This window comes from Pipistrellus kuhlii, unplaced genomic scaffold, assembly GCF_014108245.1.
Source record: "Pipistrellus kuhlii isolate mPipKuh1 unplaced genomic scaffold, mPipKuh1.p scaffold_m20_p_3, whole genome shotgun sequence".
NCBI lineage: Eukaryota > Metazoa > Chordata > Mammalia > Chiroptera > Vespertilionidae > Pipistrellus > Pipistrellus kuhlii.
Window position 1 is genome coordinate 84,298,525 of NW_023425529.1, and position 26,276 is coordinate 84,324,800.

Consider the following 26,276-nt stretch of genomic DNA (forward strand, 5'->3'; position numbering starts at 1 on the left):
TCAATTCAGATCATTCCAGTAAAGAAAGTGGTGCAGGGTGAGGGTTGCTGTTAGGCCATTGCACTGTGGGCTCGCAGTGGTCCTGTGATTGGGCCACACTCACTTTGTCCTCCTCCCCCTTGGTCAGGTCTATGTAAGAGGGGGTGTTTCTTTAGTAACCTGGTTACTGGTGCTACACTGGTCAGGAAATTTTCCCTCAGCCATACCTGTCAGTGTCTGGTGATTTGTTAATGGCACAAGCCAATGTTCACGTCTGCATTTTTCTCTTTTCAGTGGGTCTGCACACATTTTAAGTAATATGCTTCAATTAGCTGAACTCCTGTGTGACTCAGCAAATGCTGGATGTGCACAGCTGCCCATCCCTCAGGTGGAGAAGGAAAATCTGACTAGTGAAGTGAAGAAGGGAATAGAAGAAAATCAGGCTAGAGAGGCAGCAGGGAGAGGAAAAGTGAAGAAGAGCAGGCGGTAAGGCGGGGAGAAGGAGAACGGAAGAAGGAGACCCCGCCTGCATGGGGACAGGAGATGGGAGGACAGGCTACTTTACCGAGCATGAGGCAGATGTTTGGTGTCTTGGCTAAAAGTATGTCAACTGAATGGTGCCTTAGGGACAGGGAGACATTGCAGGAAGCTCAGGCCTGGAGCTGTGCTCACAGGGCGGTGGGGCAGGTTCCTGCGCCTTGTTGAGAATGGTGATAACGACCCCCGTCCACCTGGGAGCCAGAGCCTAGTCCCTGGGAAATTATGTGTTCTCATGATGGGGAAGGCTCCACTTTCTATGGGAGCCTCTCCATAAAAGGAGAAAGGGATCCCTGTGTGGAAGGGGTCTCCCCGATACTCTGCAAGGATGGAAGGAGGGCTCCGAGTGTTCCAGGAGAGTATGAGCCAGCGGGTGCCGCTGGGATCCACGGGGAGGAGCAGGGAGGGAATGTGAAGTCCTGGTCCCAGGTCTGCTGCCTCCAACTAGTGGTAAGGATCCAGACAAGTCCTTCCCTCTGTCTCACCTTCATTTTCCTGAGCTGTAAAGTGGGAGACTTGATAAGATGCTCACTGAGATCCCTTCCAGCAGCAAAGCTTGATCCTCAAGGAGCTCTAAGGAAGGACTGCCTGCAGGGACACCCAGACCTGTCAGCCAACAAGGAAGCAGGTGCTGGACTCACCTGGGCACTCCTTTCTGGGGGCAGGAGTGTCCAAGGAGGTGCTGGCCCTCCACCTCCCCAAGAGGGGCTTGCCCAGATTGTGTGTGGCATAGAAACATAAAGCTCCAAACCCACAAAATTAGGTAAATAAATGATGGTGTGCCTATCCATGCTACTAGAATGCGATAAGGTTATTGAAAGTGATGGTGGAAATAAAATTGGATAACCTGTTAGATGTGTAAAATCTATTGTTAAGCAAAAATAAACAAGATTATAAAATAATATGAACAGTGTGATGACAATTTGGAGAGACAGCAATATACACAAAGGAAATAGGACAATGCTGATTTTTATTTTTATTTTTGCCTTAGAATTTTCTTAAATTTCTAAAATGATTCGCTATTAGAAAATAAAGTGATCAGGATTACCAGAAAGGCAGGGGTTCACATAGGGGAACTGCGGGGGGCACTGCCTCGGGCAGGCAGGATCTGAAGGAGGCTGGTGCACAGCAGAGCTCACGTTGCTGACCTGCCCTGGGCTCTCTGAGAAACCGTAGCCTCAGGGCTGAACCAGGGGAGGGAGAAACCTTGGCCTTTTCCTTCCCAGTTTAACCTTTAGCAGCCAGTCTTTAGAGCTCTTTGGAATTCACCCACCTTTTTTCCAGCCCGGGTTAAGGCTGTCCTCATTTGCAATGCTCAGCTTTTTATCTTTTTTTTTTTTTCTTTCTCTGGAAGCTTTGTAGTTCCCTTTAAAGACCTTCCTTAGTGAAGGCTGAAAGGCACCGGAAGCCAAGATTATCTAATGCCAGTGCCTGGGACAAATGAAAGGTCACAGAAATGAGAAGGGAAAGTTTCCGGAGAGTGCTAGAAGGTCCCAGGAGATTTGGAAAGTCAAGTAATAATTTGTCAATGGGGTTTTGCTCATTTCGGTTTGGGGGCACCTCTCTGACTTTCTGCGCTATTGGTGTGAGGGAGGGGGGGCGGGCATGTCTCATGTTCTAGAAAGCATCTGTGGAGAGACTGAAACAAGAGCTCAGACCTCATAAAAAAGCAGGAGGATTGGGGACCCAGCTCAGAGCTGCTTGGAAGGTGCATTGCTAAAAACTGACTTGGCGTGGTTATTTTCAGATACTCGTTGAATTTCCAAGTCTCATCAATCAATGAGTAATAAATATACGTCTGCATAAGACATTGGGTTAAAAGTTGAATCTAAATATAAGACAAGCTTTTGCCCATGATGGTCTGTCAATCTAATTAAGAAAGAAAGATATAAAACACGTGTAAAGTTAACACACAGTATATAAGACATGACACAAGTTATGTGTATGTCTTTGTGGCACAGACAGTGAGCACTTCAGTTCTGAGAAGTATTTGAAGAAGAGGCAATTTACCTGAATCTTGGAGAATGGGTAAAATCTGAGGAGAAAGGAAACAGATATTTCTAGAGGGGAACAATTTAGGCAAATTCTTAGAGTTAGGGAAGCCCACGGTGTATGTAAAGGCACTAGAGGGTATAGAAGACCCATGCAAGTTGTGGTTGAAAAGGTGTAGCAGGTAGCTGATGCTGCATAACAAAAACCTCAGCGTTTAGTGGCTTTAAACCACAACCATTCCCATAGCTCACATTTCTGCAGGCTAGTCATGTGGATTGAGCCCATTTGGGTGGTTCTCCTGGACCTGGCATTGGTCAGCTGGTCTAAGTTAGACTTGTTCAAGTGTCTGCAGTCAGATGCTGGGTCACCAGAACTGGGTCCTTCATAGCAGCTGTGGCTGGATAGGCTGGTATGACAGTCCTTTTTGTACAGGGTCTCTCATTCTGAAGCAGGCTCTTTTGGGCTTGTTCATGAGGTGGGAGGAAGGCCCCCAGTGTGAGAGGAGAAGCCGTGAGGCCTCCAGAGGCCTAGGTTGCACAACTGCCACTGTCCTGGTATTCTATTGTCAGAGCAAGTGACAAGTTAGCACAGGTTCAAGAGATGGGAAAATAGACTCTGACTCTTGATAGGAAGAGCTTTAAAATATTGTGGCCATTTTTTGCCGTCTCCCACAGATTGGTTGGCTAGAGCCAAATCCTCTGGCCTTGGGGGCCAGAACAAAGAACACCTTAGAAGGAAGGACACAGAACATATGCAGTGAGCTGGAGAGTGGGAAGGACCTAAGCTTCTGATGCGAGCCAGCACCCCCTCCTCCCCTCATACCCCTCACCCCCCCTACCCCCGCTGACCTACAGTGAAGGTTTGCCTGCTGTATCCAATGAGAAAAAGAAGCGGGGTGCAGTGTGTATAGTGATGGCAGTGGGGATTGCCAACCATCCTTTATTCTGCTGTTGTTTCTCCGTCCTTTTATGAAATGATAATAAATGGTCATTGTTATTTTTAATATTTCTATTTGGCAATATAAAAACTTGGCAACCCTACTTCCGTCCCTAACAGTTTTTTGCTATTTTACTGATCCATGAAATCTTGACAGAGCCTGGGAATCACTTGATGAGTGATTAAGGTGAAGAATTCTCAGAAGGGAGAGACCCAAACAATGAGGAAGGCTTCCCTGTGCAGAGGCAGGGGAGGGGGTCATGACTGGGCCTAGAATGGCTTAGCATTCTGGGAGACAGGTTTTTATAATCCAAGTAATGTCTGCTTTGGAATGTTTATAATATATTCGTGTCTCCTCATCAGATCAAACACGGCCCCATCACTTCAGGGATTCCAAGCTGAGAAAACTTTCAACGGAAAGTCTACATCATGTATTATTTGCTTAGAAATTCAAATCTGTTGTAATTCTACCTGAAAAGTGCTTTCATAAGATTTACTTCTGCATTATTGGTTCAGCACTGCTGGAAGCCCTCCTGGAGCCTGCAGTCAAATGCATTGTGCTTGAACCACTGCATTGTGCTAGAATGGGCATATCTCAATCTGGGATCTTCCCCTGCAGGTTGATGGAACAGAGCAGGCCTGACGGCCCTGCCCTCACTTCAGCTCACTTTGCTCCTAAACCTTCCACCCAGGAAACATCCCTCCCCACTGTGGTCAGTGATCTGCCTCTCCCTGCCCTTTACACCTCCTGTCAGGTGTGACGGGTCTAGGCTGTAAGGATAGCTTTGAGGATAGCTTTGAGACACCTGGGATGTGAGGATAGCTCCTGGGACGTGAGGATAGCTTTGAGACTCTTGTAGCTGAAAGGAACCATGGAGACCAGTTGACCTGTGGTCCCCAACTTGGGCTCTTCAGATTCGGGGATGAGGAATCCAGACTCCTAGGCCCATCCCAGAATATTCCAATTCAGCCCATCTAGGATAGGGGACAGGGGGTTATATTTTTAACAAGTGCCTATGACCTTTCTAGGTAGCCATCAGAGAACGGAAATTCAGGATCCACTGATAAAAGCCAGCCTCTTCCTTTGGATGTTGTGGATGAGAAAAGTCAGGTTCACGGAAGCTGTGCAGCCTCCCACGGTCACCGGCTTGATAATGGCGGAACTAAAATTAGAGCCCAAGATTCCTGAGTCCCAGGATGGTGCTCTTACTGCCACAGCGTGCTCAGTGCCCTTGCTCTAGTTTTCAGAGGGAGAAAAAGCAACAAGAGGCTGTATGCAACCAAGGGCTCACATGTGTGCTGTAGGCTGAGTGGTCCCTACAGCCAGCGTGGTGCCAGGCAGACCATGGCCCCATCCTGTGCTGAGAATGATGGCTATGAGATAGCCTCTGGAAAGCATCGTGTCAGGACCTGGCAGGTGACAAGAACTGTGAGCTGTTCAGGTCCAGTTACTCCACTTGCCTGCCGTGAAAGGGCAGGAGGAGCCAGCAGGCCTTGTGTCCAGCTTCACGGTGCCGCTGCGCAGTGAGTGCTTTCCAGCAGGGCTCAGTGAGTGTTGGGTGAAGGAAGGCAGGACCCTGGGCCCCGGGGTCAGATCCTGAGATTCCCATCCTCCTTCCCACCTACACAAAATCCATCTTCACACAGAGACAGCTCACCTCACTCACCCTTGCCGGGGTCCCCAAAGAGTAAGACTGTTAATCACTCTTACCACGCTCCCCTTTTAGGGCATGTCCCCATTTTTTATTGCTCTCTGTTTTATATCATTATAATTGAACTGATCAGCAAGGAGAACAAGCTCCTTTTTACAGGGGAAGGAAGACAGGCACAAAAAGCCAAAATTATGACTGTTTGCAGCTTGCAGGAAACACGTATTAAATTAGATCTGCCTTTGGCATAGGCGTCAGCCAGTTCCCAAGAAGAGCTTGAGTGTGAGGACCGAGCCTGATTTGGAGGACAGCGAGTTAGCCCTTTTTTAGGTGACTTGTGCTCAGCAGAGCAGCCAGGAGCAGTCTTCAGGGACACACTCCCTGATACCTAGAGCAGGAAGGGGACCATGGGTTCCTGCGGGGCAGAGACCTTATCTTCGAATCTTTGCATGGCTGGTGCCCTGGTACTCACCACAGCACCAGCTGCCATCAATGTCTAGAGCCGTGGTCGACAAACTGGCTTGTGAGCCACATGTGGCTCTTTGGCTCCTTGAATGTGGCTCTACCACACCCTGGGCGAGTCTATTTTGAAAAAGTGGCATTAGAAGAAGTTTAAGTTTAAAAAATTTGGCTCTCAAAAGAAATTTCAATTGTTGTACTGTTATATTTGGCTCTGTTAACTAATGAGTTTGCCGACCAATGGTCTAGGGTGAAAATAGCTTAATCACCCTTTCTCATGGCCAACCTGGAGACCTGCTCTAGCACCTAGGGGGAAAGGGGCTCCAACACTGGGGTTTGCTTTCTCCTGCTCTCCACCCCACAACACTACACTGAGAAATACCAATTCTGCATCTGTGTTCTTTAACTCCAGACTTCTGCCACTGGACTGTGGGAAGAGCTCCTTTGTGCCTCCCACCCACCTCTTATGACGGTAACATTACTGTCTTATGCAACCATGCCTTTTGTATCAGCATCCCTGTGGTGGAGCAGGAGGCTAAGCATAGCTTACATGGCTACCCTCTGATTGGGATTTGGGCTGATTTTCTAGATCTAGTCTGAGACAGTAATCTGAAGTAAACATCTCGCACCCAGGCTAAGAGATAACCAGAAGACAGGAGTACGTGTCTGATAGTGTTTGAGAGTTCCTGCTTTTCCCATTCATGAGACTAAGTTTGATATTGATGTGCCCAAATGGCTGATGAGGTATGGAAGCACTGAGCAGGAGTGGGATAGCGGTTGAAGGAGGTGTGATGTGTAGAGAGAGCAAACAGGGACTATCAATAAGGACACCTTCAAATGTAAGTGTAAGAACCTTGAAATGGTTGTTATAGTAAGAAAGCTTTATGTCACATAAAATAAGCCACAAATTAGGATGGCACCAAAGTTGGTTGAGTTAAGTCAACAACTTTATCCAGGATGCCAGTTCTTTTCACCCTTTCTTGTTGCCACCCTCAGCATGTAGATCTCTTCTCATGATGGTTGCCATGGATGCAGGCTTTATTTATATAGACATGAGCATGTCCAGCTAAAGAAAAGATTACAGTGGCTTGAGTCACATGCTCCTTCTGAAGCCAGTGGATAGTGACAATGGCAGTAGTGTTGATGGTGGTGGTTGGTGATGAAGATGGTGATGATGATGATAATAGTGATTGTGGTGGTGGTGATGACAATAGTGGTGACAATGGAGATGGTGGTGGAGGTGTTCATTGGTGATAGTGGTGGTGGTAATAGTGGCAATGGTGGTTTTCTGAGGAGGAAAAGAAAATGGGAGTAAGAGGAAAAGAAATATATCTGCCCTTCCTGCTTTACAAATGACCATGAGACACAACATTTGAATGTGTGGCAGTGCCCTGTGAGCTGTAGAGCACTCCCCCGTGAGTTGCGTTGTGGGGGTTACTGCATGGCTAGCAGTCTATAGGCCCTCTGCTCCTGGGAGCACTGACTGTCGTCCTTCACCCTTGTCCACTGTAGCTGAAATAAATCACTCAGGGAACAAAGGATTGGCAAGTTCCCAGAGACACAAGGAAAATGCTTGCAGCTTTGGGACTGGGGGTTATTAAAGCCAGAATAGAACCTATTACTGTAGATCTAAAGAATAAGAGGGATGTGGGGCATTCAGAATACAGGGAACCCAGCAAATAGAATACAGATAAGTTTTTGTTTTGTCTTTCTTTGATAACAGATGTGAGGCCTCAAGTCTGTAGTTTTTGTTAACGTCAAGTGGATCAAAAGAGGCACAAAAGTGAGTTGAGCCATCTGCAGAGAGGCCAGGAGAGCTGATGTGGCCAGGGCAGCAGAGGAGACAAAGAGGCAGCAGGGCTAGTGCCGCTGACAGTGTCCACTGCCCAACAGGGGCGCCACGGAGTAGACAGAGCCAGGACCTCTGGGGAGGACACAAGGAGCCACCGAGAAAAGGAATGTCCACTCCTCAGACACGGGCAGAACACCTACTGTGTGTAGGTGCTAGGGCTGCAGTAATGTCAGCAGCTGCCATTTGAGTGATGACTGTGTGATTTCTAATTCTCAAAATTACCCATCAATCTGTATGACTGTCCCCTGTCTACTGGTGAAGAAACCCGGGTTTGGAGAGGTTACATAGCTTGCAACTGGGAAACAATTTGATCTCAGGTGTGTCTGACTCCAAAGCCCTCTTTCCTCTGTCTTTTTACCTTTCATTTAAAGACACCCCTGAACCCAAAGTGAAGAAGGAACTTGCTTCTGCCCTATAAGCACTCTGTCCCAAGGGGAGGAGTTCCTAGAAAACACAGTGTGATAAGTGTTATCACTGTGATCTGAAAGAGGGGTGGAAGCTGGGAGGAGGTGCTAACCAATAGGTCCCTTCTGGGGCAGGGCAGCTGGGCAGTGAGAAGGTGATGACTGGGAGCTGTCCAGGAGCCTAAGGAGAAAGAGTAGGGCGTGGCAGGGCTTGAAGAGGAGTGTTGCCATGACAACCAGTCTGGCTTGGGTGAGGTGAGTAAACATGTAGTATGGCAGGGGTGCAGGATGGTGGTCAGGCATGAGGCCAGAGAGACTGGTGGGGTCGGCCTATGGCAGACCTGGGAGCCAGGCTTAGGAAGCTGGATTCCATTTCCAGGCAGAGGAGCCTTTGGAGGTTTTAAAGAAGTAAAACAGCCTAGATGTCAATGCAACCAGTTAGGAAGCTGCTTTGCTATCTAAACAGCCAGTGATGGGGGCCGGGAAGGAGACAGACAGAGGGGATGGACAGAAAAGATGGGCTGTTTCCCTGGGTCAGGTGTTAGTCTACTCCTCAAAGAGAGTTTTGAGGCCAGTGCTGCATCTTCCTTCTGTTTGGGAAATTACACACCAGCCACAGGTCACTAAGCATATGCCCCAGTGTGCCCAGGAGTAATTCAGCCCTGATTGGTGAGTGGTAGTATCCATTACCCCCAACAGAAAAGGCAATGTCCCTGAACCAGAGAGCTCCTCGGAGGGGACGGGCTGGCCACATTCTGACAGTGGAGCTCCCCAGTGACAGGACGAGCAGCTACATAAGGAAGTTACCTCCTAGGGTGAGGGATAGCAAGGCCAAGACTCCTGCTGTGGGCAGAGGCTGGCTGTGTAACAATGGGCTTCTTTTGAATCCAAGAGAGCAATGCAAGTAGCATGTGACAAAGGTCGCTTGTCCCCTCTGTACCGCTCATATGCTAGACTCCAGATAGAGAACGCCAGCAGGCCAGTCTCTGCCCTGTGGGAGTTGATAGTTGAGAAATTGAGCCTAGGAGGGGCCCCATGGATGACAGATGCTCTCTCAGGGACGGGGCAGTGAAGGGCCCAGAAGGAGTGGGCAGGTAGCATGCTCCGTGCACTTGGGATCTGAGGCTGGTGCCAACGTGCTGGGGCAGTTGAGGCTAGTCCAGCATCTAGAGAAGAAGACATGAATGTGAGAAATTAATCAGTGGATAAGTCACTTCAACTTAGTATCATGGGCAAGCGCAAAGAAAAGAGACCAGTTGAAGGGCAGTTTTTATTTTTTCTAAACTAAGCTACTGTAAAACATTGCCATACTTTTCAATTCACTCAACCTTAGTTGCTATTTGGACTCGATAAATAGATGAATATTCTTTTTAAGGCTGCTTTACTCTTAGGCTATTAAATGGTTTGTCCCTTCCATTCTTCCTTTATAAAAAGTATTGAGTCTTAAGGCCACCACCACCTGAACCACCAGCCACCTTCTAAATAGGCTTCTATATGAAGCCCTTGGGAAAGGCTTGCCCTCAGAAATTGAGAAACCGAAGCAGTTGTCTTCAGTGGGCTCCCCACTCCCTGCCCAGCCCCCTTCTCCTCAATCCAGGTACCTAGACATCTGGCCAGGATCTCACCATGAAAAATTATGCTGTCAACATTCTGATGAATCAGTCCCTTCTAGGGTGGTAGCTGATACAGGTTTAAATATGACCTCAGGTAGTTTTTAGATGGAGACCACTAAAGCTAGAAAACTTTTAAGGTCCAAAGGAATGCTTCTTTTTTTTGCATTGTAGTAAACAACATAAAATTTTCCTTTCTAACCATTTTTAAGGGTACACTTCAGTGACATTATTTATGCTCACAATGTCGTGCGACTATCACCACTATTTTCCAAAGGTTTTTATCCCCTGAAACAGTTTCTCCTTCCAGCTCCCGGAAACCTCTAATCTGTGTTTTGCCTTTGGGTTTGCTCATTCTAGGTATTTCACATATGTGAAATCATTCAGTATTTGTCCCTTTGTGTCAGGTTTCCTTCACGTAGCACAATGTCTTCAAGGCTCATCCATGTAGCACGTGTCAGAATTGTTTGTTCTTTCTGCTAATATTCCATCCTGTGTGTATATACCATATTGTGTTTATCAGTCATCCACTGATAGAAGGAAGGCTTCTTAATGGCTGCATTTCAAGCACCAGTAGGGACCCCAGAAAAAGGTTTTTAGGACCTTGCTACTCACCCTTCTAGCCATACCATATAGATGGCCCTTTACTGCCCAGTGACCGATGGGCACAATGATTCAGGGTTTCAGTCAGTCCACATACAGAAACAGCTGTGCTGTGTCAAAAGGTTCACCAGCCAGTTGTTAGGAAACCTGAGTGTTCATCACATTGGGTAGATGCTCAGCCTCAGTCAAGTCCCCTTACTTCTGTAGAATGAGGAGCTTGGAATGTGTGTCCTTATTTCTTATTTCTGTAAGTCCATCAGTGTCCTAAGAGGGCAATGTAGCAAGTAGTGTGATGGAGCAGACACTCAGGAAATATCTCTGACTTGAATGAATGAACGCATGAATGAATGAATGAATGAATGAATGAATGAATGAATGAATCAGAGAAGAATTGGAGAGTGAGGAACTACGGTATTCCAGTTTCTTTGTTTCTTTTCATTAGAGAATAGGCAGACGGCTATAGTTTGAGGTCAGATTGAATGGTACTTATGTTATGAAACAGTCCAGAATCCAGGGTGCTGCTTGAAGCATTGTTATCATGTTTATTGTCTTTGTACCTTGTACTGAGATGAAATTCTATGACTGTGCTTCTTATCAACTTGTTTGGTGTAGAATTTTTGGCAGCTTTAATAAATACACTTGCCTAAATTTAAGAGGGTGCATAGGGGCTTAGTCCCAATTCTCAACCCAGGTCTGTTATATAGCAGATGTAAGCTGTAGAGTGTTCAACATGGACAGTGGGCATCGCCAAGAAGTGTCGTGTGTGTGTGTGTGTGTGTGTGTGTGTGTGTGTATACATGCAGTAATGTGCATCCATGAAGATACAGTCTGTCCTTGTCCTCGGAGCTCTACTTTGGCATGACTCCTGCTCACAAGAAGTCTATGTTCTTCTAAAGGACAAATAGTACTAATATCTTTAATGAAGGATTTTTTATTATAAAATCCATTTGTATTCATGGTGATCATCAGACAAAGAGGACGGGAACTCCTTGTTCCTTTCCATGTCTTGGAATCTGTGCTTCAGGAGGAACTGCCCGCAGACCGGGCATCAGCATCCCCACTCCTCACTTGTCATATAATTTTGGAGAAAATTTATACTCCTCTACCACTTTGGAAGCGGTGTTGAAAATTCTGGGAAAAACGCATAAAGCAGTGATTCCTCTTCTGAAATAAAATCTTATGCAGAACCCAGCATATAAAGCCAAATGAAAGTCTTCCAGGCTGGTCAGGAAGAGATGACTAATATATTCTCTGTCTACCCCCCAAACAAATTGTCCTGAATGAATGACATTCCACTGTGTTAGGACTTTTAAGCAAGAGCATGTGGGTTCCAATGGCACTGCTCTGGTTCAGGGGTGGGCAGCCAAAGCTTCCCACCCACCTATAGCTGCTCCCAAACAGCACTGTAGAAACCGAGGGCTCTCTGCAGTGCTGTATGATTTTAAAATGTTTAACTAGTTCTTTTAAAGGTAAGGAAATAGAGCCAGAAAAGTAAAATGACTTGCCCAGAGACACAGAGTCACTTGGTGCCCAAATCAAGATTACTGTTGAAAAATAACAGAGTCTCTGTCCTCTGTAAGTTTAAAAAGGATACCTACACATGAAAAAATAAATGGAGAACTAAGGTAGCCAGTACTCGTCAGTGTCTCATTGGCTCCACGGGTGTTTAGAAGATATCATGACTCCTGGGAACTGAACACTCTCCCCACTGAATTCTCCTAAATGCTTCTGACATGGGTGTGACCATGGGTCCCCATTGCCAGTGTGGCCCTAAGAAATGAGCAAGGAGAGAGGAAAGAAAGGGAAAAGAACATGGAAATGAAAAGGAAGCAGTAGGAGGAATATAGCATTGGAGAGGAAGACAAGTGATAGGAAAGAAGAAGAAAGACAGGAACATCTGCCAGGGCCAGGTCATCACACTGCCCCAAGGAATCCAGTCCCCACATTCAAAGCCTTGAGAGTATGGTGTTTCCCTGACTTGGTCCTGTGGTTTGTTCTCTCTTCTGCAGTTTTTCTACCTCCTCCACCCTTTCCAACCTCAACACGGAATAGTGGCAATGAAAATCTTAGTCTGTTCCAGGTTGGCTTCCATAGTTCCCTGGTTCCCAAGAGCACAGGAAGGGCCATTCACATGCTGACTGTTGGGTGCGTTCTCTGAGAGCCCTGTGGCCCCTGCGGACTCCGGAGGGCACCGGAGCTCGGGCCTCAGAAGGAGGCTGCTCAGCAGTGTGTCCTCACAGGACCGGAGACACCGGGTATCAACAGCAAGAGAATAATCTGTGACAAAGTTTTGTTCTTCTTTACTCCATTCATTTTCATGCTTAGATGTTTCTATAGCAGTGTTGCACATATTTTCAAAGGATCACTGAAGCTGTTTCATTTACTTAAAGGTTTTCTGTTTTTGTTTTTGTTTTTTTAGATTAATTCTGTAAGGATATTCATGCCCCTAAGGTCAGAGTGAATATAATGCTTTTCCCAATGGCAGTTAGCACAGATGTCTGTGTCCAAATCTTACACCCACAGGCACATACCCTCCTCTGGGTTCTTGTTCACACCCCTTTCTTACTGTCTCCCTGGACCCTGTTCACTCCTATCCCAGGCCCTTAGCAAGAGCAGTGTGACCAGGGAGGCCAGATGAGAGGACTTGACCTTTGGATGGAGGGTCAGGAAATCTGGTTTCCTGTTCTCAGCCTGTGCCTCCCTGGCCTTGGTATCTTATTAGTACCCTAATTTTCCAAATGAGGAGGTTAATTGGATAACTGCCAAGATCCCTTTCTCTCTCACATGCCTGGTGTGAGGAAGGTCCTATAGTTTCTGCCCAGGAGATAAGTGTCACAATGAGGAAATGCTTTCCTGTGGACGAGGTTGTCCTTTACACGGTTGGGTTCAGCCTCAGCTTTTCTCTCCGTAGCCCTCACACTCTCCCAGGGCACCTCCTTCAGCCCTCCTGCAAGCTGCACTCTCCTCTGCCCTGCCTCTGCATCTTGATGTTCCACAGGTGCCCTAATTCAGCAAGTCAGGAACTGATGTCTCCCCCTTCCTCTTCCTAGTCCCCTACTGCAGTGGGAGGCATCACCGTCCAGAGTCACCAAATCAGAAACCTCAGGGAGGGGACAGGGCACTTCTTTCACTGCCTCTTCCTCCATCCCCTGTGTGTATCCAGAAACCAAATTACATCTTTCATAAAGTATTGCCTACTGATCAACCAGTCCCTCTGTCTCTACTGCGGCTCGAGACTCCTTGACCTCTGTATGGGTCACTCTCCTACCCTCCCCACCCCGTCACCACTACCATGCTCTATAGCAGTGCCACACTGCAGTGCACATCTGACCCCATCATCCCAGTCTCCTCAGAATGGACTCCGAGCACCCAGGTGTGGCCACACTGCCCCTGGTCACCTTACCCATCCCCCCTCCTCCATTTTCTCACAGCCTTCACTCCAGCCAAATCAAAGGTTTGCATTTCCTGAAGCTCCGCACACTTCCCCCTCCCCTTAGTTCTCCTTCCATTTGGAATACCTGACCCCTACCCCCGCCTGCACCTACACAACACTCATCCTTCAAGCTTCATCTTGGAGATCCTGAGCTTTGTGAAGTCTACCCAGCACATAAATGTGTGTGTGAATGTTTGCATGGCTCACTGTCATGTCAGATGGGTTCTCTGAGTCTCCGCATGTTATGTGCCAGGATGTGGGACAAATGTCACATAGTTTAGACTTTACTGGAAGAATTAAAAAGGCCAAAGGTCACAAGAGAAGCCACAGACATGCTCCCTTCAAGTCCCCCATCCCACAAAGAGGTGTTCTAGGTCCAGGAAGCCACTGGTCTACAGTGTGGGGCTGCATTGCAGCAGAGGAGACGTGGACACTCTGCCCCTGGCCCTTCTCTTTTATAAGGAAATCAAGCAAGGCAAAAGCAGCCTGTAGATGAGGGAATAAATAGACTGCTTGGTGCCAGGCAGTCTGGGTTGGGGGTGCCAGCTGTTTACAGGAGTTGTCTGGGAATTCTGGCTTCCCAGCACACAGGGCCCAGGGAACCTTTGGATTATATTACTGTTCTCCCTGCCCTGGGGAAGAGGTGGTCTACGCTCGGGTGCTGCCTCTCTCCAGAGGCTCAGACACCCCAGAGGGAGCGCAAGTGTTGCTTTAAGATAGTTCAGCTGGTTGGTCCACACTGAAAATGAATGACTGGATGGATGGATGGATGGATGGATGGGTAGATAGACATGTAAAAGTAATTAGCACATATGTGAACATATGAAAGTGCCTGACACCTAGTGGGTATCCAGCTCATGTTTATTTCCCTTTCCTTTTCTTCCCTTCTCATCCCATGATTTCCACAGAGGTTTCTGGGGTGCAGAAGAGGTGGTTCTGTCATCTGGTATAAACATGAAAGCTCTGACCATCATGGGGATGGGCCTGTGTGGCTGTCTGACAGCCCCCATCCCCTTTCCACAGGTTTCCTCAGCTTGCACTATGCCCTTTTATAATATGTTTCCTTTTCAACACTACTCTGATGTTCATTTTAACACAAAGTAACCTAATTTTAGAAGATTGGAGGCTCCCACACATTGTGATTTGTACCGGGGTCACAACCCCTAGGCAGTCTCATCCGCAGGCTATATGATGCTCCAGGGGGTAGAAAGTAAAGGATGGATGCCTGCCTCTGAGATGCTGATTCAAGCCGATCTCTCCATTCCCTTCCCACAATTGCCGCCTGACCTGGGCCTGCATCTGCACACCAGCCAGTGGTTCTTAAACTTCACATGCCTCAGAGACACCTGGTAATTGTCTGCAATGCACAGTTCCAGGCTGCATAACCAGGAGATCTACTTCACTAGGTCTGGTTGGGGCCCAGAATTCTGCATTTTTTAAACTTTGCATCTTTAAGCTGCTTCACCCCAGGGGGAAGGCCAGTACCCACTAAATGTCTAGGGCACATGTGTCAAACACAAGGCCCTCGGGCCAAATCCGTCCCGCCAGGCCTTGCAATGTGGCCCGCACCGTGCTGTCATCACTGCACTCCGCTGCGTTTCCATCACAATGACAGTTTATGACTGTTCAGTAAACCATTCGGCCCGCGATTTAGGCTGGATTTTAGATTTTGGCCCCTTCTCTGATTGAGTTCGACACCCCTAGTCTAGGGGATCCAGAAAGAATGAAGGGGGCACAAGGACATGCATGGACTGACCTCTTCCTGAAGAGCTATCCATCAGGCCTCCAATGCCCCCGTCTTGGGGCACCTTCCAGCAGCTCAGTGGAAGGAGGCTGGCCTTCCCGGGCGAAGCTCACTCTACAATGTGGGTGGGACTGCAGATATTCAGTGAGCTCCACCTGACCTGGTAGAAGATGGGAATATAGGTCTGGGTGTTCTGAGTTGAGTGCTTCCTGGAGGTTATGGACAGGCCTATCCTGCTGCTTAGAGGACCTGTGGGCCTAAGGCCACATGGACTGTTGTTTTGTGGCTCCAGTGAGAGATGGGCTGAGGGTGCTGTAGAGGCGAGCAGTGGAGTGTGAAGAACCAGGCAGCAGCCGTGGCTTGATGGGTGCCGTTAAGGATGTGCACTGGGGATGGTTGGGGGAGACAGCAATTAGTGGTGCGGGAAGCTGGCCAATCAGCCCAGCTTGCTCTAATTCAGCCAAAGAATCTGTCTTGTTCAGTGTGGGCTCCCAGGGCCAGGAGCTGCAGCCGTATATGCGGAGGGAGGAAAAGACTCCCTCTCTCCCACCCCTGAGAAAAGAGACAAACCTCTTCCATCCCCTGTCCCCATCCCAGTGCCTGTCTCCATCCTGGAAATGCTGATTTTCACTGCTAACCTGCTCTGTGTCTTTGGACAGAATTTTGTTTTCTGGAGAGAGAGAGAGTTCAAATTTTTTGACATTTGTATGTGAGCAGTTATGCCTGTCTCAGCTGCTGTTTAGAGATCTTCAGTGTCTCAAACACTTCACAGCTGTGTGCTTGCTGTTTTGGAGAGCTCAGCTGGTACTCTGCCAGGACTGTGTTGTCTCCATGTTTGTTTCCTTAAATCATGGCGCACCCCTCCTGCGGTCCTGTCTCACCCCTTTCTCAGCACCCTCTCCTCTGTCCAGGCATCGTTTCCCTTTAGATCAAGGCATTATGGGTTGTCTCCTGAGAAGGTACTATGACATGTTCTCTGATTAAGTAAGATGTTTTCCAAAAATGTTTAATTTTTTACCATTATAATATTTACACTGTAACAGAAGACATTTAAAGACTTAAAAACAAACAAAAACCCAGTGCCCAGTGCATTGGAATTCTAACCATGAAACAGACTGTGGAGTTACTAATTTGTCTTGGGGGTCCTACCCAGTGTCCCCTTAACTCCTCCTATGGGGTCGGGACAGCATTCTCCTCCACCTTTTGTGAGAGCTGATGGGGCAGAACTTTATAAAATCCCCAATCTAACAATTTTCTTTTTCTCTCTCTTCTATTTTTGTTTCCTAGGAACGAGTGGAGTATCTCTTTCTCATCATTTTTACTGTGGAAGCATTTTTAAAAGTAATAGCCCATGGACTTCTCTTTCACCCTAACGCTTACCTCCGCAACGGGTGGAATTTACTAGATTTTATAATTGTGGTTGTAGGGTAAGTACAACTATCCTGCTCTCCCCCCTCCCCTCACCCCTGCTGCCAACCAATACATATCTCTCCTTCTGTGTTTATATTCCTTTTGATCTGGTCACAGTGGCTCTGGGCTCAGGCAGAACAAGAGGACCTACTAAATATCTTTTTGAATTCAGACTTTCTCCAAAGGTAGAGGAACAATTATCTAGGAACCTCCTCACCACTACTCGCACATAAATGCACGCACACACACGCATGCATGCACAAGTTGAACCTGAGGGCTTCTGATGGAACCCAGGGTCCCACATGCAACTTAGGACATTCCTCTGCTTAAGGTGTTTTCTTCCGTCTCCAACCACGCCTGGCCTGACAGCACCTCTGACCAATCTCCCTGCTGTGTCACTGAGCAGATTTAGTTCAGCTTGCTGTGAGCATGCAGTCCCGCGCCTGGTTGGGGCTAGCACACAAGCACTGTGGATGCCTCCTCTCACCTCTTCAGTGAGCTTTGTTCGGTGGCCAAGGAAACCAGGCTGCTTAAGACAGGTGCGTGAGAAGAAAACAGGGAACTATGAAGGACCAAGATGATAAGCCAACCCCAAATCAAACACAGCCTCCCCCTGACATACTGCTGGATTTTAACATCAGATAAGGCAAAGTCAATCTATGCTTTTTCTTAAAAAGCATTGTAAGAAGTTTTAAATAAAATTTTGAAGTGATCTCATCAAGGAATTAGTAACTTCAAGAATGATTCTCTAGGAAATGTTTCTACCTAATAAGCTTACATCTGCTGTGCGAGATGTAACTTATTAACACACAGTGGTTGAGTTTCCTACAACTCAGCTGTTTTCTAAAGGGAGGGTCCCTTTGCAGCAAGATTTCACTTTAAGAATAAACTGCTTCTTTGAGCCCATAGAGTGGTCAAGTTGTAGCCACCTTGGGTTTCCACTGCATTGGAGTTCCGACAGGCTTCATTGTCAAGGTCAATATGTCATTTGGCTCTTACCCCAAGAAACTATTTTCATGAATCCTTTGTACTGTCCCAGTGAAGACCAAGGCCTTGCAGTTTCTCCAGAGCACTCGCTTCTTGTGATCTCATGGGAGTGTCTGGTCTTTCCTGAAGGAAATAACACAGGGGCAGATCGAGGTCAATTGGAAGTTATGTCCTTGTCTCTGGCCATCTGGATGGCTTGTGAGGGTTATTTGGAAGTGTTTTAGAGTTTTTACTTGGTTGTCCTTTTTGCCTGACCCATGAGTGACACACTTCGGCCACATTAACATCAAGGATATTTGGGTGGCTTGAGGAGCACTAAAATCAGAATATTTGCCAGGAATATATTTGGGTCCAGAGGACTCAGAGTGAGAAGGCAGTTATATGAGAGATTTTGCCAGAATTTCATGCCAGAATACACGAGTGACTCCACAAATGCCTTGAATTAACTCAGTAAAACATAGCAGAGGTCTTTAAGGTGGGTTGTTCCAAAAGTCCCTGGATCCTGTTTAAGTCCAGCATTGCTCACAAGGCCTCAGTCTCCTGGGGACTTTTCATAACTGTGTGGAAAGGAGCTCCAGGCTGAGCTCGGGTCCTTCTGGGAGCCATGGAGAGACCAGGTATCTTGCTGGGACCAATTTTGTTTAGGCAAAGACACTGCTTTTTCTCATGTTTATGAATGAATCGAAGTTGACCAGATACAGTGCCGTGCTCAGTTCACGGCCTTAAATAGAGCACAGGAGGTGAGAACAGGCAGCACCAGTAGCATCCAACAGGAGCCCTGAGGGGGAGGGGGGAGGAGCAGGTGCCGGCTGCACCGGTGCACTGGGCTACCCTGCTCATCTCTAGCTTGTTTAGAGGCCCTGCGTCCCTTGTACTGCTTCTTCTCACAGCCACAGAGGGTGGACTTTTTGTGGGTCATCTAGATTCTGGTCACATCTCCCTGGGGTCTAGACCATTGAGTCCAATGGAAAAGGCAGGCATTCTTCTAAAAGACACCTCTCGTTGACTCTGTAAGCTTTTTGCTCACCTTATGGTTCAGCATGACCCTTTGAGATTTCCCCCATCAATTTCACACGTGGCCGTGTTTGGAACCTAGTCTCTCTTCTCCATGGGCACTGGTCCCAGGGGCTTTCCATCCAATCTAAATCTCAGCCAATGCTACTGACAAAAAATAGCACACATCCCCCCACAGAAGGTGTAGCTCAACCACCTCTCTTCAGCTGTGCCTCCCATTCCTACTCTCTTTACACTATTAAATGGGTATTCCTGTTTCCCTCGCATCTCCTGGTAAATATCTGCTCTCCTTGGCACAGCTATTTAGGGGAAGGTCTATCCTGGCCTCCTTCAGGTCAGGAGAGTCTGCTGTGAGTGCGCCCAGGGAGGGCTAAGTTAAGAGCCACTATCTCACCTCTGCATTGCCCTTCTGGTGGCCTGTGAGGAGGCATTTCCATCCTAAAGTGGGGTTAGCTCCTTGGTATGATGGGAGATGCTGCTACTGAGTGAACACGGAGAGAACTCCAGAGGCCTCTGTGGGCTACCCACCCCCAGCCTACCCCTGAGAACTGGAGACTCCCAGTAGCTCCATCTGCTCCAGACATGCTGTGGCAGCCACAGAGGCTTCTGTCTCCCTCCTCATGTGTTGGTCCTGCATCACTGAGGCCTATGGAGCCTCACTGCCCTGTTCTTTTAAAAGCTCTAATGGTCAGCTAAGGAACAGCCAGACACACCTCCTACAGAAATTCACATGGGCATCTGAGCCTAGCCCTTAGGACAGGTACGCACCAAGCTGATTCCACCTTTACAGTGTCTAATGAGGAGAAACACAGCAGTCCCCACAGGCCAAGGCAAACAGCCCTAGGCCCGTCCCTGAATTTCCTACCCCTTCAAAACTAAAGCCAGACCCTTAATAAAGAGTCTGCATCAAGTTGGAGCAGGGGTTAAAAGACAGGAAAGTTGCCTACTCTCTGCTCCTTTCATGGAATAATATATGGTGAACATCTTGTTCTCCGATAAACATATTGCTTTCTTTCAGGAAATACTAGCAACCAAATCTGGTGTGGATTTGGAATGCTATCTAGCCAACTTGTGAATGGGTCTCCATGATCCAGACCTCAGTGGAAAAAACGTTTCTCTTTGGAAAAAGGAGCCTGTTCCCTCACCCTGGCAACCACTGCCTGGGATTCCAGGAATCACGAGCTAACATGTGAAGCCATCAGATCGCCAAGCTGAGCTGAAAGAATCATGGAGCACAGAGAGACTTTAGATGTGGTCTGGCCAGGGTCATCTAACTCTTTTTAGCTGCAGAACCCATTTTCAAACAAAGCCTTACTCAGAGGCCCAATGCAAAACACAGATCAAAGGGAGCCCATTGTTAAATATGGGGAAAGGATTCAGAACCCAATCTGGAGATGTCCCCAAGGAGTTCCATGGAGCACAGTTTGAAAATCCTTAACCTAGACCTGTCTCCTCATTGCTGGGCCCTGCTGGATCTGAGCTTCTGCAAAGCTAAGCCTGCAGCTATAGCCTCCCATTTCCAGGTCCACTGTTCTAGGCGTGAGTTATTTAAGTCTAGTCCAAAACAAAGTTGCCCTGGCCCTGAGTTCATGTCTGGTGAGAGAAACCAGTTTTCATACCTGGACTTTAATCTTGACCACAGGCCCTGGCCCAGCACACTCTGTGCTGGCAATGAATCAGTAGTCATCTCCAGGTACAAAGGACGGAAATTGTCCCTGTGTACCCTTTTCTCTATTGTTCTTGGTCACTACAAAAAGTCTCAGTATCTCATCCCATGTAGGTTTTGTGTCCTCTGATCTGCACCCATCTCCTCTCCACCCCACTCCTGAATCCTGCCCACTGTGCCCTCTGTTCCCCACAGTCCATCTCCACTCGGGCAGTAGACATTTCTTTATTTGACATTGAAATTGGGTCTCAAAAGAACTGGTGGCCCAGAAAGAAGCTCACTACAGACTGATTCATATGCCTTTCAGCATAACGATTATTGCTTGTCTCATTTTTGATTCTTAGAGTCAGGTACAGCCTTTCAGCTTCGTGAGCCCTGCAGTCTCTGTCCCAGCTGTTCAACTCTGTGGGGAGAACACAGCAATTATGTAAGGGAAGGGTGTGGCTGAATTCCAGTCAGACTTTATCTTCTGACCCCTCTTTTCACTTTCTGGCTTTAACCTGAGTGTCCTGCCCCCCTTGCAGTCTCTAAAGGTAGCCCATTGCCCTCCCAGATGCTTCATTCCACAGCCCAGAGGTCAGGAGAGCGGCCCCTAATTTCCCCTTCTTTCTGCTTTCCGAACACTGTTCCTCCCACTAAAAACCTCCACTTCTGATATTTGTGTCATCGGACACTTCTGTGGCCCACATCCCCTATTGCTGTCCTCGGCAGACCTTTGAGTCACTCCACATTCCTTGAGGAGTGAGCTCTTGGCTCACTCCACTCTCCAGCACTCACTGCTCTGCTGCTGCCACCACCTTCCCCGCTCTGGGAGCTTCTTCCCTAGGGATCCTGACTCCATCCTATTTCAGCTGCCCACTCCCATGGTTATACCAATATCCCTGTCGTTCCCTAATAACTACACCCTCCCTATACTCTCAAACCAAACATTCTACTTTAAGCATACCACCGTCTTTCCAGCTCGCTCCCTCTGGGACTTACTCCAACAATTTATTCATCCTGCCACATCTGTCTGCTCCTCCTCCCATCATGGGCACTCCTCCTTCCAACTGGCTTAGATGCCACATCCCATCATTATAATTCTTCACGTGCATTTACTCTCAACTTATATTCCTCTCTTCATTTGTCTTGCTCACCAGTCCTGATCAAATCCAACTAGATGGAGATTTTTTGGTACCTGAAGCTGTGCCATCGAAAGGGGGAGAGACATATGCAAAGTTAAGCTAATGGGTCTCACTTTACACTCGTGATCACCAACCTCGAATAGGTCAGCGGTGATTCCTGGCAACCTTCCTACTCACTCTTCCACTTGCTATATGATTCTTTAATGCCCTTGCCTTTCTCTTCAATCTTCTAATACCTCTTCCCCTTTCACATTTTTAGCTACCTGTTTCCCTGGGAACACAGATGCAACCAAAAGAGAATGTTCATACATTCCCACAACTATATCTGTGCACCTATAATGTGCCTCCTAACCTGAAACATGATAAACCTCTCCACCTCTATATAAGGCCAGCATCCCTAAATGTGCATTAGGTCCCATCCTGCCTACTGAAGGACATTGGCCCTTTGAGTAATTGTTCCCTCTGTGTCTGCATCATCAAATTATCCGTATCTGTTAGATAAGTCCCATCACATTTAAAAATGCTATTGTATTTTAATTTAAAAACAACAAAACACTTGATTCATCCCCCCTCTGAAAACTACCATTTTCCTCTAATCCTTTTTATAGCTAAATTACTCAAAGGAATTGTACAGTAGCCAACAGGCAAATGTGGCCATTCAGCACCTGAAAAGTAGCTAATCTGAATTCAGATATGCTGTATGTGTAAAATATACAGTTGAGTTCAAAAATTTACAACAAAAGACAAAGGGACAACTATATCATTTAAAATTCTTTACTTACTCGTATATTTATGTCAGTTAAAATATTTTGGTTACGTTGGGTTATATAAAATATATTGCCAAAGTTGCCAAAGCTGGTTTGGCTCAGTGGTAGAGCATCGGTCTGCGGGCTGAAAGGTCCCAGATTCAATTCTGGTCAAGGGCATGTACCTTGGTTGCAGGCACATCCCCGGTAGGGAGTGTGCAAGAGGCAGCTGGTTGATGTTTCTCTCTCATCGATGTTTCTAGCTCTCTATCTCTCTCCCTTTCTCTCTGTTAAAAATCAATAAAATATATTTTTTTAAATATATATTTCCAAAGTTAATTTTATCTTTTCCTTTTTTATTTTTTTTAATGTGGCTACTAGGAAATTTAACCTATATATGTGGCTCACATTTGTGGCCTGTATTATATTTCCATTGGACAGAGCTGTCCATTCTCTGTTTCTAGTGCTCCTCCTATTCTCATATCTATTAGGTTTTTGTATCCATCATCTATCAAAACCTGTTCACATGGTCTCATTGGTCTTCGTATTACTAAATTCCATGACCAGTGGTCCATCCTTGTATCTGTAGCACTTGACAGTTAGCCACTGTCTTCTCATGACCAATTCTTTCACAGCCCACCATTCTAACTACTTGTCTCTTTTACTGGTCTCTCCTCTCCTTCACCCCTCAGTGTTGGAGCCCCAGGATTCAGTCCTATTACATCCTCACTTTCTACACTAGGCAATCTCATTGGATTTGATTTTAATACAATCCATACAAGTATCCAGTGTTTGTCTCCATCCTGGAGTTCCCAACCCCCAGAAGTCCACACCCAATAGAGCCTACTAAGACATCTGTTCAGATGTCCAACCCACAGCTCAAACTGCACAAAGTTCAAAATGGAACCCTTGAGGTTGCATTCCCCTAAACCTCATCCTTCCAGTTGCTCAAGCCCAAACTCTTGGAATGGTCTTGATTCTTCTGTATTTCCTCACAATTCACATCTGGTTGATGAGCCCATCTCATCACATATTTCTTAAAATAAATCCAGAATCCGACTCTATCTCAGGACCTCCACCACCACCACCACCTGGTCTATGCCTCCCCACCTGGATTCATACAGCAGCCTGCCCTGGTCTGGTCCCACCATAGGCTATTCTTCCCACAGCGTCAGAGGGATTCTTAAAACTTTAGTCAAATCAGGTCACTCTCCTGCTCAAAATCTCCCAGTGCCTTCTGACTCAGAAAACCGGTAGGGCTCCTTGCTTCCTCTCCCACTGTGCTGCGTTTACCTGCTTTGCACCAGCCACCCTGCCACTTCTTGTCCCTCTAACGTACTGCCATGCTGCTCCCTCAGGCTCTTTGCATGGACTGTTCCCTCTGCCTCTTCCCATAGCTCTGTGTCCACTCCTGCATTTTATTTATGTTTCTGCTCACATGTCAGCCTGGGAGTGAGTTCCTTTCTTAGCCTTTTGATGTCAAACAGGAAGGCTCCCCCCCTGGCCCCGCCAACCCCCCCCCCCTTCATTGCTTCATTTGTCTTCTTAGCATTTGTCACTCTCTAGGTCTGATATACATTTATTGATTATTTGTTTTATTGTCTGACTCCTTCACTAGAACATAAGCTCCAAAAGGGGGTAAGGGCTGTCTATTTTGCTGTGGCCTGAGTGTCTAGAACATTACCAGGTGTGTGGGTATTTTATTTATTGGAGGGATGAACATACCAGCAGAAACACAGAGCAGCAGGGCTGCAATTTCCATGTCTTGGTTGCATGCCTTAGTGTGTGGTTTGCTCCTGCTAGAAACTTGCTCATTCAATCATTTATTCACTTGCTCATCATATTTCCTTGACGCATCTGTTGTGTGCCGGCACAAAGTAGATTTCTTTGGGACACTTATTTACACCCAGGTACAAATCAAAGATGGGGAGGAGAAAGAATGTGGTTCCAGGCCACATGAAGGCAAGAGCTAGGATATCACGGATGGGCCAGAGGGCACCGCAAGGAGATGGGGGTGGGGGTGGCGGGGCATGGCAGCAAACTTCATTTGCTTTTCACTCTGTCTAGGGCTGCCCTGCTCATAGATCCAGATGTATTCTCATAGCTTTATTATGGCAAAGTGCCTGCCTGTGGCCTCGCTCAGACTTCTCTAGGCAGTGGCCCTGCCCTGTATAGGCACGTGATGCATTGTCACCTTCCAGTGGCAAAGACTCTCCGGGCACATGCCTCAGCACTTGCTCTGAGGTGGAGAGGGTCACAAACTGCTCTCCCAGGCCTCCTTCAGAGATTCAGAGCCCGGCCGGGCAAAGAAACACTGTCTGACAGCTCCTTCTCTCCTTCCTCTCTTTTAGGCTTTTTAGTGCAATTTTAGAACAAGCAACCAAAGCTGACGGGGCAAACGCTCTAGGAGGGAAAGGGGCTGGATTTGATGTGAAGGCGCTGAGGGCATTCCGCGTGCTGCGCCCCTTGCGGCTGGTGTCTGGAGTTCCGAGTAAGTAGAGCCATTCTTATGTTGTCAACAACCTCCACTTTCCTTCGCCAAATTGCCAGGAGCACTTTGCAGAGGAACCTGATTTCCCAATAAATGGAGGTTTTGCCTAAATGAGATCCTTTGCTTTTAAAAACCCAGCTCCGATGTGAGTCCATTAAAACACACTGTGGTCCAGCTCCTATAAATACCTGAAAAACAAAACAAAACAAAACAAAACACACACACACACACACACACACACAAAAAAAAAACAAACAAACAAACAAAAAAAAAACCCACAGCTCTCACAGCCAAATGAAGACAGCCTGCACAGACCAAACAGTCCAGTGGCCAGCTGAGCAGCACTCCCAGGCTCTGGGCTGGGAATTTAAATACTTTTGTGGCAAAAGCACCTGGTGAGCAGAGACAGCTAATCCCCACCGCTCGAAGGATATTTGAAGCAATGGGATTAAGTCTAGTCTCTGTATTTTGCTGATGAACAATCATAAAAGCACCAGTGAATGTTCTAAAAGTTTAATTTTGTCATTTATTCCAGTCCCTCCTTCTTTTATGTCAAATGAGGCATCTCCGGCCTCAGAAACCCTATTAATGGACTCCGCCTGCCGTGATGAGAACTGGCTTCACCCGAGGGGTGGAGGGTGTTCAGTAATCTCAAACAAGCAGAGGGTGTTAGGGAGAAGACACCAGCCACATGGACAGCCCCCTTTAATGTGCCCCCAGAATTCTGTCCCATCAGGAATGAGGCCCAGTCACTGAACACAGCAGCTTGGGGCGCCTGCATCAGCTCCAGCAAACCCAGCCCATGTTGCTTCTGGAGCCTAAATCAGCTTTGGGGGAGCTTATCCTTCTCCTCATTGTTTGATTTGTGGTATCTGAGCATAATTCTGGACTTGTTTTCAGAGAGTTTACTCAAGTCAACTCCATCAGATCTGGCTAAAGACTTAAGGCAGAGGAGGTCCCTCTGACCAAGCTGGAAGCAAACTAGTTTAGGTGTGGGGGCGGGGTCAGGAAAACAAGGAGGTCCTCCGAGCACACAGCCTTTACCACCTACACCAGGGACAAAGCACTTAGTGACATTATGCTGCTTGGTGATATATCTTAGAGTCATGAAACCATAGAATGTGAAGGACCTCATATTAACCTGTTCAGTCCTTTGTTTTTTTCTATTTGTTTGTTCAGTCCCTTTTGTACATGCACAGAATAGTGAAGAGATCATCTCCAAGTAACTTAACCAGCAGCAGATCATGGCTAGGACTAGGTCTCCCAACTTTCTAACCAGCTCTTTCCTACCACACCCCAAGACCTCCTGTAAAGAATTAACTCTTGATTGTCTTAAACTTATACACATATATCCTCTCTCTTCAATTACACTATAAGTCTCTTGAAGCCCAGAACTGTGCCTAATATTGTCTCTAATTCCTGTACAATGTCTATGGTCTCTATGCAAGACAGGGAAGTTTACTTGGTAAATGAAATAAGAATTTGACTGTTTTCTTTGCAGTGAGGCCCCCTGGGCAAGGCTTGCGGCCTGTCTTAAACTGGACATAGAGCTAAATCACACAATACATGCAGAGCAGATTCTTTCTACTTGGCCTTAACCACTGGGGCATGTAGGGGTAGAAACATTATATATGATGGCC

At 47.1% G+C, this 26,276-nt stretch overlaps 1 protein-coding gene across 33 annotated transcripts in view; it reads left to right on the plus strand.

The window, feature by feature from the left end:
• CACNA1C (calcium voltage-gated channel subunit alpha1 C) overlaps positions 1-26,276 on the plus strand; it is a 562,813-nt gene that overhangs the window by 331,828 nt on the left and 204,709 nt on the right. For all 33 annotated transcript variants that reach the window (XM_045588407.1, XM_045588403.1, XM_045588416.1 and 30 more), the window contains exons 4-5: positions 16,486-16,625; positions 24,497-24,636. In XM_045588407.1, the coding sequence (XP_045444363.1) occupies positions 16,486-16,625; positions 24,497-24,636 (280 nt within the window). The remainder of the gene's footprint in view (positions 1-16,485; positions 16,626-24,496; positions 24,637-26,276) is intronic.